The sequence below is a fragment of the Echinococcus granulosus genome (genome assembly GCF_000524195.1).
Source record: "Echinococcus granulosus chromosome Unknown EG_S00227, whole genome shotgun sequence".
Classification (NCBI taxonomy): Eukaryota; Metazoa; Platyhelminthes; class Cestoda; order Cyclophyllidea; family Taeniidae; genus Echinococcus; species Echinococcus granulosus.
This window is the reverse complement of record NW_020170607.1, coordinates 1-12,452: the sequence shown is the minus strand read 5'-3', so window position 1 is coordinate 12,452 and position 12,452 is coordinate 1. Positions and strand designations below refer to the sequence as shown.

Genomic DNA, 12,452 nt, shown 5'->3' with positions numbered 1-12,452 from the left:
TTACCGAAGAGGCAGTCAACATTGAGGTTCCTGGGACGGTTGTCAAGCCCTTAATTGAGAGGTGATTTTCCCATGCGTGGGTGTTTCATTAAGACTCTTTGGCTTATTGCAAACTCAGGAACACCCTGGACAGTGGGTGGCCTAAAAGCTGTCGTGGTTACGTCGTTTCTCTGCCTCCCATCTTGATTTGATCGTGTTGAGGTCTTCGCAATAGGTTTGGCTGGCCATTAAGAGAGGGCTTCCAATACCACCATCCTACGGACGAGTCCTTTCACCCTGCTGCTACTATCATAGGGAAGTTGTAAACTCGAGATGAGCAAATATCACTTCAATAACGTTTTGAAAATCGTGGTGGGGATTGCCTGCTCTGCTAAATAGTCATCTCAAACAGATCACATGCTTAAGGAACATGGACACAACGAACAACTTTTGTTGAACCCCGCAATCCTTTTATTTTTTTTTGTAAATTACTATTTTTAAATGCAAGGGTTATTAACAAGAAATTTCCCAGTTTTGGGGCAAATAATGTAGATTAATACCGACCAGCCGCACCGTTTCATACAGCCCGCGCAGGCTTCACAGCCAATCAACACAGCTCTTTCATTCGCGCCCTAATTGGCCGATTGGAAGGAAGCACGTGTGCACACTGCACGCTTGTATTCGTCAGCGCGATTGCACAAGTGTACGGGCCGGTTGAGAGTACGTACGCACGCGCACCAAACGTGCATCCAGTCCAAGACGTATCGATCGTGTCGAGGGTAGCACGCACGCACTTGCAGTCGACGCGCGGCGTTGCGTACGCAGGACCAGGCATAGGAGGCAAGCTGGCAGTCATCTACCCACCTAGCTAGCAAGCCCTCCAGCCGGCTATACTTAATGTGAACCTCTACAACCTGGTGATTGTTGCCTTAGAGACAAACACGGAAACACAGAAATCCCTCTCTCCGCCCGAGATGTTACCGAGGTCTTAAAGGTGAAATGTAAATAGTCGCGGTAGTGCAATGCTGCATCGATTGTGGATCTATCCTCTCTCCTTCCTCTTTCTCCCCCTCCTCCACCTCCTACTCACCGTTACCATCCACTGCCATGGTGCTTTGGGCATTTCAATCTGGAATTATCCCCCAGTCCAGTCGTGGAATTATTCCCTGCATCGTCAAACTTCGTTGAGACTGTTTCATGCCGAAACAAGTGGTAAGACTGAACTCTCGCTCGCTCATTTTGCGTCGAGTTTCTCCTTGTACCACTTGAGGATAACCTTGAACGTACTTGCCTAATGAATTTTGAAGATATATTTGGATGCATAGCGCTAGATCTTGTTTATTTTCTCCACGCTGTAGCACCTGTATAGCCGATTTTTTGACCTGACATCGGCACTGGATCTCATTGGTTGGAGTAGTTCTGCTTGGTGGGAATAATTTGTTATTTTTCGTAGAAACGATGTAATGTAGTTCCCAGTACTCCGGCAAAGTATTACCTGTTCTTTTTTGTGCTCCAACTAGTTCTCGCCCATTCTCGGGAGTAGTTCCTTTGAATTTTCTTCAGAAAAAGAAGTGGGGTTACGGTTGACTGCTGTTAAAACGCTTCTTCATCCACCTGCTGTGCTGGAGTAGTTCAGAAAGTGCTGGTTCAGAAAGTGTCCTTACAAAAAATGATGGGTATATTGTTCCCAAATATGATCTTTTGTGGGTGGACTGTTTTTAACTGATAGTGGGGAAAGAAGGACTTTATAAAGCTTACTTTCTTCCCAGTCTATATACTCGTATAGTCTCCGCAGCGAATTGATGGTTAAGGTTGTATCCTAGTCTCCAGTTCCCTACCTATTTTTTCTCTACCAAAAGTAGCATTTCTTACCGGAACTATTAATTTTACATTGCTGCAACTCAATATCATTGGACAGTGAAGTTGTTTTTCTACTTTACTTTTTCCGCCGAGCACGAAGCGTAGCTTTTTATCCTTACCTTAGATCATTTTTCATCGGTTCGTTCCTCTCACAGTGGTGGGGGTCGTCAGTTTCGTAAATTATTGTTAACGCGATCCCTGCCAGTGTCACACATGTGACCTGTTCCTTATCCATTTTGGAATGTGTGTACTCGCGTCGAGCGTTGTCGCCAACGCGTTAGGTGAATGTGAACAAATAAACTAGGCGTAGACTGTCCTTGGCCTGCGGACAATCGCATACGTTTATTTCTTGCCTGACCGCTTCGACAGTGTAATGGTGAGACAACCAAACACCTGGCCTGTGGTGGTCCATCCTTCTTTCCAAAACGCAAACCTTAATACCAATGTGATGCCTCTAGCCTGTACTATCTGACCACTGTGACTTCTTTTGCTCCACTTTTCCTTCTCGCCTGTAAGTATCTGTTTTGCATCGATTTTCTATCAAAATACCACCCACTACCTAATCTCGCTCCTTGGTATGCTTCCCCTACACCCACTTTTATCGGTATTAGCGATCACGAGACAACTTTCAGACTTTCCCCACAATTTCCGCTTTCAGCATCAAAGTGGCATTCCTCGTTGGAGTTTGCATTTAGATTCGTCAACTAGTTGACTCCTGCAGCTTTCCGTCCCCCTCGTTAATCACATGCCCCATATCGCGTTTCCCATCAATACATACCAACCATTTCCGGCACAATCTACGTTTTTTTGTTAGGACGGCCTTTTATCCTGTTTCGTCCCCACTTTCATGAGCCCTAGCGATCTCGACTTTCGACTCTCGATTTTCCCGCTAACCATTTGGAGCATGGTGATCGACTAAAAGCACTCAGTACCATCTTTTTCCAAAACCTCCCTTCCAATTTAAGTACCAATCGTGGAAAGGACTTACAACTTTGCTGACTCCTTCCTAATTATCCCTTTCGCATTGACTTACTCTCTGTCAGAAAGAAATGACCCCGGCTCTCATTGACTTTCATGTTTGTTTTCTCAAAGAACTGGCCTTCCATATTTAACTCTCAATTTCCATTTTCAAATCGCCACATTCCCACTGATTCTACTCCCCCCTTGATTAACCTCTCCTGGAGTGGTGGCAGAATTTTTTTCCTCAACCTGTGACCTTGAAGCCCACAAAGTAATTGGTTAGTGGGCCACTTCAGATTCGTTTCCGCTTCTGCCCTTTGAGAAATGATCGAGAGGACGGGGTTTTATCCGTCTAACCAGCCATCGTAGAGACGTCAGTAGCCACAGCGATGAGTAATCGGACCTACACAGGGGGAGCCTGGTCGCATGACTCAGCACTCCGCACTGTCTGCAAATCAATGCTGCCTCTATGACCGTGTTTTGTTGATTGTTCCCCCCTAAATGCCGGGCTGGAAGAAGGACCTAGCAACCAGAAGTGAACCCCTTTAATCCCATGGTTTCGGTCGCCCCGATAAGGCATTTATCTATGAATGCTAAAAGAATTGGTGCCTTCATGGCAAGTTTGTCTGCTGGCTCTTGAAATTTGGGCAACTGCAGATAGGTCATGATTTTTTGGCCCTTATCCGTTCAGTTTGGTCTTCTAGGTTTGTAAAAGGACTCAAAAACCTGTGATAGAAGATGAAACGGTGGTTTAATGATTTTTTTTTGGTCAGTAGTCGACTACTCGGTGGATTTTTCTTCTGATTGGAAATGTAATTGTTCCCGTGAAGATTGGATGAATTGCTTTCATTCCTCCCTAGAATTTTCGAGGAGTCGGTGACCGCATCAATGTTTTCTGCGTAGTTTGCTGTGAATGGGTGAATGTATCTGTCGCTTCCTTTCATTGGACCTGGTTTCAACTCATCCGGACTATCCGCTCCTGCCTTGGTTTCATATCACGGGTGTTACCTAACTCGTTCATGTGATCGATGTAACTTCTCACTTCCATCATCTACCAGCCTAGTGTTGTCTGTTGTGCTGGGCCTTCATTCCCCAGCCGCACTTGCCTTGCCAAACGGTTTATTCGTCGGTTGGTTTGTTGATGTTTCGAAATAATTGGTTTTCTGACAAGAGCCACATTATGAATGAAAGTGACTCCGAGAAATGCGTGCACCTACATCATAATGAGCAGTGATTGTACCAAATGGGATGGAACAACAGCTTTTTCATGGATTGAGGTGCGTGCCTGCTTGCTGAGGCTACAACTTCATCCCGTCGCCACGGGGATGGGGTTTTTTCCCGTAGAGTTATCTTTGAGTCGGTTGTGGATGCGATACTGACCGTGCCAAACCCTGGAGCTGCTAGTTAGTCACTTGAAATTTAAGGTATCTGCTTTCAAATCCGCATTATTCACTAATCTAGTCCCTTTTGCATTTCCCAGTAGGGAAGCTCTTACTAGTCACTCACCGGCGTATTGTTCTGTGCTCCGTGTTCGGTTCACCGGCTAGCCACATTCTTGCCTGGCCACCCATTTTCATTTCGTTGGGCCTTTTATCTCCAATTTCCTAGATTAATGCTGTTGAGCTATTAATTCGTCATCGTGTCATGTCACCCTCTTTTTAATTCTTCTGCCCCCTAGAGAGCAACCGGCTTTTTTACTTTATCCCGTCCCCCAATAGCGGCGACATTTAGGCGACAGTGTCCTTTGTCTGGCCTTGGTCGCGATTGCGTCGCTTCACATGCAAATTAGCCTCTGAATGTCGTGCCAAAAGGCCTGGGGTGAATGGCCGGTTGACGCGGTCAGCTTTTTGTTTTTGCTAGCCCTGGGAGCTAGGCTTGGATCTCCACTGCCTTGACTGGTTAGCCGCTTTTTTGTATCGAAAACCTGCGCCTGGGACAGTGTAAGTGTACGATGGGCGAGTCCTGAATCTTGGGTCTCTTTTAAAAAAGGACCAGATTTCAAGGGGAAAAATTCACCAGTCTTCCTTCACAGTCATCTGCCGCATCCACACACCTACCCTTCAGAGGTTAACTGTTACCTGGAAGACGGCCTCGGGACAGAAGGAGTTGTCGGCACAGCCAAACAATTTTAGTGCTTCCTACTTCACTTCGCCATTGGGACTGAAAGGTGACTTGGTACCTTTTGGATCTTTAAATGGATTCACCGATGATTGAGTTCGTCCTTACCAAGGCAAGGTTTCCCTTATCCGACTTTACGGCTGGTGTTAGCTGGTGTAATCTGGCAACCACCAAAGCTAGGATCACCACCGATGTAAAAATGCACGCTTGGCCGGCTTTAGACATTTAGACCATTCAAACATCTCCCTGGTTCGTGGTGTGTTTGAAGCCTTTTCTAGATTTCCGTGGGTTTTAGGCCTCCTTTCATGAGAAACTTCATCATCACCTGGTGTTTAGAATGGCCCAAGACATAGGCACAGCCTGTTATTAATGCCTTGGGATCACGTGGCCACTACTACTGCGTGTGGTACTGCCGCACGCTTTAGTCCAGTATTGTGCAGGAGATGTTGTCTGTTCAATTTGTAGATATTGAACCCTCATTAATTGTTGTTGGGCTGTTTCCAGTTCACCCGCGTTCCCCACCACCGTCTTGGCTTCAGTTCAGATCTACCTCCCGCGTGGTGCGCGGTTAGCTCATTAGGCAGGTTAAAAACTGCGAGTGGCGAGGAAATTCTCGCTCTCGGATAGCTAACTAACACAATGCGCTGTCTTGTGCGTTTCATTTGCTAGCCAGCCACGTCCGAACAAAGCATTCATCCCATTTCATTTGTCAATTCGCAACAAAACTCAATCATTGTCGGAAACAGTCGTGTCCGAGTTGTCATCTCAGGATGAAGATGGCTGTGGAACTGGCGGGTGAATAATGTCAAAGAGGAGGGAAGGCGCCTGCTGGAGGGTGGCAAATTTGGGCTTTTTAACATTTGCACTGGGTGTAGGTATTCACCCTTAAAAGTGTTCGTTTCATTGTCCCCTCTCAGTGCCGTAGTCCCATGCCTGTAATAGACTCGTCGCGATAAACCGTTAAAAGGTTTTGTATCACTTCCGATATCTAGGTACATTTTTATTACGCAGGTACATTGTTTACTACTACCTCTGAACTTCATCGCTGAATTCTATCTCCCCCTCTCTCGCAACTTAGTATCCGATTAGGTGACCCTCTAACGATTCTTAGGGTGTTTTAAATGTGTTCGTTTAAAGCTGCGTCCGCCAAAATTGTCGAAATAAGAGGTTCTATGTCTTCTCTGCATGGAGCTTCTAGATACCGATTCTGGGTAAATGACTCTTAGGATGTCATCTAGACGCCTAGATAAATAGTCATACTTTCCACTAAATGTCAAGGCGGCTTACAGCACGAAAATTGGCTGGTTACCTAAAGAAAATGGTCAGTCTTATCAGGTTTGGATATCAGAGCTGATATTCATTAGCCGCAACAACAGAATATGGATTCCACTAACTTCAAATTCAGTCTAAATCCTCCAGACGCATCTTTTACTAGAAGTGTGTAGTTGCTGTGAGTTATCGTTCGTTCGACGTCTGGAACGTCTGGAAATTCTACCTTGAGTATCCGGATGCATCTAAGGCTGACAATAAGCCAGTGTTTGGAGCTCTGGTCTGTTTTGGGTCCAGATGTCTAGTCACACCGACAAAGAGATAAGAGCTTAGTGGAAGGGATCTTCCTAGCAGAACCCCTAGACGCAACTCAGACTGACGAAGGTGTAGTATACTCTCAAAGTGGACTCCGTTTTGCATCCGGCCGTATTACCAACTACGATGTCGGTCAATTTTGATGAAATAATGATCGGTTCCACATTGAACGTTTGGATGTATGGTAGGTTGGAGTTAGACCATCGTCGTCTACCTTGAATACTTACCTGTATCACGTCAAACTCGTCTGTCAATTTGGTTTTATGAATGGGTTTTTGCAGTGGAATTGCAGATCGTTGGTGGTGTGTAATCTATGTTTATTTAAAATCTAAACATCTGTCTGAGTTGTCAAAACACCTGTCAAGTTCGACAAAAATTGTCTTGGACGATTGTTTTTGTTTACTCAGTGTACAAACGCATGTTAGGCCACTGTAAGGCTGTCTCGAATTGTCTTCTGTTCCAGGTCTCCATGTCCCATAGTTTCTCTGAGAACGGCTTGTCAGTTCCGGCAGAAAATACGCGTCTCATTTGCGCAAACGAATCTTAGTCAAATTATGGATGTTTGATAGCACAATGCCCGTATCGATACACTCTCCTTCTATCTTGAACGTCTAGACGCCTCTTAGACTAAGGTTTAGTCATGGTTTGCTTTAGATTGTCGTCTATCACGAGTTTCAGAAGGCAATCTACATCAACTGCTTCATAAAGATTGCCTGGACCTTTCACAGACTCCTTCAACTGTCTTTTCTATGTCTCGACATCTTGATAGGCCTTCAAGAATAATACTTGTCGACTTTGATAAAAGAATGCTCCTTTTGATAGCTTCTATTTCCACTTTACTATTTGACCTCAACTTCCAAGGAAGATAGGCTGTTGTCTTTAGGCTTTTACCCCATCCACGTCTAGGCGTTCTACTGAATCGTTGAAGACGACCTCTGAGTAACTGCTACTTCCATATGAGTCATCTGGCCGCGCCTAAGACTAAATACCTACCTCAAGTCATTCTCTTCCGCGTCTAAATGTCTCACTAACTCGGGGAAAGCGGTCTTTGGCAAAGGCATCTGCTTCCACTAGCCGATATTTCACATCCAATCGCCTGGTAGAGTTATGCCAGCTTTGCTGAAGGACTACACATCTCGGCAGCTTACTGGAGACCTAAATTCTGCACACATTTCAGACTAATAATAGCCTATGTTCGTCTTGAATGTGCGTCTTTTTTCACGTCTAGAAATCTCCTTGGATCGTCGGAAACGAACTCTCTCCGCTCCCGTTGATTTTTCCCATCTCTCTCCACCCCGAATAACGCCAGATCTGCCTCCATTACTGCGTTTCTTTGATCACACCGGTGCACAGGTTCGCTGTCAGGCGACAGGTAACCCACGACCTTCCGTCAAATGGCTGGTGGCCACCAACTTCAACGGGAATGTCAACAATGACTCGGAACTACTGGAACTGGGGTTCTCTGCGTATGCTCGGTGAGTGCAGCTCTCTGCCAACTCAATTTATCTGTCCGTCTCGGTTCCATCCATCCATTCAATAATCCATCCCCTTTTCCATCATTCATCCAATAGTAGGCTCATGGTACCACATTCAGTAACTACGAAGCTATAGCTTTTCTGCAGATGATGCCTATCGACGCATTTGAAGCATTTTGTCAGACAGGTGTTCAACAAGCAACCTGTCTACCTTTTAGACATCTAGCTGAATGTCAGTCAGTATCAATAAATTCGTGGTTCGCTGGCTGTGTCTAGGCGATTGTTGATTTCTTACTTAAGGCTTTTATTCCGCGTTTTCTTTTGTGCTTCTTTTTATTTTGAGGGTTTTTTTTCCAATTTCGACTTTTCTGGCATTTTTACTGATTTATGCCATTTGAATGATCCATTATCGTTGATTTTTGACTGACTTAAAGAGTGTCAATAAAAGTGGGATCAGTTCTAAGGTTAGGGAGGTCAATTCCACGTGAAGGTTCCGTTTGCATGGGTTTTTCACCAAGTTTAGCTTGGTGATTGTCGTCGAGTATGAGGGTGGGGGGGAGGGGGGGGTTGCATGCTGTCCAAGGGCATTATCTGCCGTGTAAGCTCGGAGGTGGCTCCATACCATTGTTTGGGACTGTTATGGAAGACAGGAAGGAGCTGTACTTGAAACGAGCATACCTCTTGGTTTGAAAATCGCCCTGTCTGTCACGAGATGGTTTCCTATCGAAACAAAGTGACTGCAGTTTAATGGTGGAGGCCCACTCCGGGGGTTTCTACGGTATATACTTGTCAGTCCATGTTACCGATTGGAGGATGTTCTGCTTTTATTTCGTTTTTAGCCTACTTGCTGTTTCGAAGACTGCTTCTTTGTTATTCACCTGGACTATCTTCGGCTTTTTGTGATAAATAAGGTTCTGCATTCTCAATGCTTAACACCCATTCACCTGTTTCCACGGTTCCATATCCTATTGACATTAGTGCGAAACCCAAAATTGTGGTAGCTTCCGAAATTCAACCCACTTTCAATCGGTTTTATGCTGTGAGTAATCGAGTGGTCCTGAAAAACGCACAGAAGGGATGGGAGGCTGCTAACCATTGGCTGTGTTGCAGAGTGGAAGCACTACTTGTAGAGACTGAAGTGCCTGCGGTAAACGGGCAATACATTTCGACGCAAATCCTCTTTGAAGGATCTATGGGAGGGGTTGATGCTTTTCTCTAGGGTAAAAACGCTGTGTCTGGCCTATCATATGAGTCCTCTGAAGTCGTTTAAGCCTACACGAGTCTGTAACTGGCATTGTTAGATGTAAGTTGACTACCATCAGAACTTCATTGTCACCTTCGCGGATCTTCGTGCAGACGCGCAGTCGGGTATTCTGGCACTACCACTTTCCTAGCATAAACGGGCTTTATTGCAATGGCGACTGTGGTGTTACGACCACTCGGAGTTGCGACAGACCACCACTGCTACCAGCAGCAGCATACCTCCTTTACAGCTGGTAGTAAATAAAAATGTTTGGTTTTTATGATCGTTGAATGGACCACCGGTGCTGTTCTGAGGTTGGTTATATAGATGAGGCATTTTTACTTATTTGGCTTTGAAGTCCTGGGAGCTGGAGTTGTTATTCTGGTTGCGAAAAGTGTACGCGAGCAGGGACATTTCTCTCTCGTGAAGGGGTGTATATGCGCGCCGAGAACCCAAGTTATTCTAAAGATAGTTGTCTGTGGGCGGATGGAAGAGTTTGTTCTGGATGTCTAACCGACTGCAGGCACAGCCATCAGGTTCACGAAACCAGTAGGGTCTACAGAGGTGGGGTAAATGCTGCCTCCAAAGCATGACAAACTCTAGTTTGGCAGTGTTTTGATAGGTGATTGGCTTGAGGGATTGAAATCTTAATTGAATTTTCTATTTCCAACCCGTTTCTTGTCCTGCCTCCCCATGACGTTCTAACCACACCCCATCAAAACATCCACTACACCACGTGCTACAGTGGCCTCTCCCAACTTTCGTCTTTGTCCTTTCTCCTGTGTACAGATGAAGGGACGTTGAGAAGTATGTATGTATGTTGTTGTATTTTCTAAAAAAGCCGGTATTTACTGCTCCTACCATTTAACCCCCTGTCATCCCTTGTGGCCGGGAACCAACACCTACTCACAAAGATTTAGTAGAGAGGGGACGCACCTGCACGCGTATTTCTTTTTTTTCGACATTTTTTTTCATTCTAGCGACGCCCAGTCGATGGACAGCCAATTAAGAGGTGCTGCTGCGGATGACTATCATCTCTACGATCCAAAGTCGCGGGATCTGGTGCCGATTGGTGCTATGGCACCACCGGTGATGTATCCCAACCAATACGTGATCGATGATGGTTGGTTGAATTTCACTGCAACCCCACGCTCATCGACCCTTAGGATGGTGTTCTTTTGCGAGGCTGAAAATAGCTTAGGACGGACACGGTCCCGAAAAATGGTTATTCATCAGGGTGAGTGCTACTGATTCTGTAAATTAGGTGACTGAGATACTCGCGCCGCAAACTCTTCTTCGACACAGGAAAATTTTTCAATGCGATTGAACCGCTTTGGGGTATCCTCCTTTACCTGATTATCAAAATTGAAATACTGACCTTCAAAGGGGTCTTTTAAGGACTGGGGCTTTGTTACGTGGTTTTATGATCCAGAAAATCCCAGCTTTCTTTGCCAAAGTGCTCTTTTAGCTCAGTGCAGCATTATGATAGTGTAAAGAGGAAGTTGTGAGCGAACTTTTCGGTCTTACAAATATTCATACCCGTGAATGATTCTGTTCTCCACACCTCCTACCACAATTTCATCTATTGTGCAATGCCACGGTGGGTTATGGGTCGGTTAGGCGTCCAGGATCAGACCTGGCTGGGACCACTGCTGCCGATGGGCGCTGAACGGTCAAACGTTTCATCACCGTACCATGTTGTGCTTCAAGTTTTTTGCTCACAGCGAACGTCCTCTGTCATCCCAGGTTGTGTGCACACACTACCACTTCTCTCTGCTGTCTCAATTGAGGGTGCCTGTTACAGCCGACGGCATATCCGCCACTACTGGGGTTAGTAGTATAGTTTCTTCGAAGGATCAAAGTGGTGTTACTTATCGTTTCAGAACGCAGGAAATGCTTCCGAATATTTGTTCCTTCAGCTTTGATTTGATGTTCTTCTGACACCTCAGTAGTGTCCTTTTTTCTTTTCGTCTAGTTCCCGTGCCAGACGAAAATTTGCGGATAAAGTATCACACATTTCCTGTGAAACCGGGCCAAAAGGCGGTGATTCGATGCCAGCCAGAGCAGGAGATATTCAACCGATTTCTCAAAGTCAAGTATTGGGAGGTCTTTCGCAATGATTCTCTAATTGCCACTGTTACTCACTCAAGTAGGTCATTTGTCTTTCAGGCAGCGTTAAAACTAAAATGTATCCATATTTTACGGTTTACTTTTGTAGTTATTAGTTACTAACACTCTAGAGGGGGCAATGGCAGATTTTTGCGACCTCAATTTTGAAAAGGGCACTCGTAAACAGAAAGAATAAATGAGTTCTCCCCTCTGAGAGGGTGTATTGAATTTCCCATAAAACTAGAGGTACTTTAACGAAATCAGGCAATTTTTTCCATATTTGTTCTTAGCCCGGTGTTGATTTAGCTATGAAACATGCTTACCAAGGCGAAAAGGGTAGAAGTCATGGCCGACGCGCACAGCTCATATGAGGGGTTGTGATGCAATAAAGTGAGTGGCATCATCAGCACTTTTTTTGCTCCATACATCACCCTTGACGTACTCCCAGTTTTGGCAAACACTAGTCGTCCCGACAGCATCCAAGGTAGTCGGTGGTTACGTTGAGACTGACCACTCAAAAATCAGGAAGGAAGGTGATACGATACAATAATGAATTTGCGCTAAAGCGGGATGAAATTCTCCAAACCACACACTGGCCTTGCATGTCCGCAACCGCCCGGAGCGTCGGTTGGTTCAGTTTGCCCTACGAACCAAGTCAAACTCAAAAGTTGGTTCTGACGATAAATTACTCGAAGGTCTACTGTTCTTGGTAGTAATGGGGGACTACGCGTCCATTAGCGTGGTAAGAACAACTTTGTCGTATTGGGGTGTTGAAACAAATCTTTCACAGCTGCGCCAACTGAGTGGGGGAAATCGTGAAATCTACTAAGCACATGGATCCCACCCATATGCACTGACAAATGCGAGCCAGCTTCAAAGGCTACCTATTTATTGCTCTCTTCCACTCCTTTCATATATCTCATAAAAATGAGCTTTTTTAAATTGTTTAGTGAGAAGGAATGACTTATATTGCTACAGTAAGCGAATGGTTGGTTATTCCTAAATGATTTTCTCACTATTCACACTACTCCATACTTCTAGGCCAGACATCTCTTCATCCCTAGAAAATTATGCTTGTTTTTTTTGTGTGTGTGTATGTGTGTGTGTGTGTATGTGTATGTGTG

General features: G+C 45.2%; 1 protein-coding gene across 1 annotated transcript; it reads left to right on the top strand. All coding sequences in view use genetic code 11, as the record gives it.

Moving 5' to 3' along the window:
• Nucleotides 1–1,001: 1,001 nt before the first annotated feature.
• EGR_10501 (cell adhesion molecule) lies at nucleotides 1,002–11,524 on the top strand (the record flags this gene model as incomplete). The annotated part of the gene is made up of 5 exons (XM_024499750.1): nucleotides 1,002–1,089; nucleotides 7,730–7,976; nucleotides 10,200–10,456; nucleotides 11,195–11,407; nucleotides 11,445–11,524. 5 exons carry the CDS (start codon nucleotides 1,002–1,004, stop codon nucleotides 11,522–11,524), a joined length of 885 nt encoding a protein of 294 aa, XP_024345824.1.
• Nucleotides 11,525–12,452: the final 928 nt, after the last annotated feature.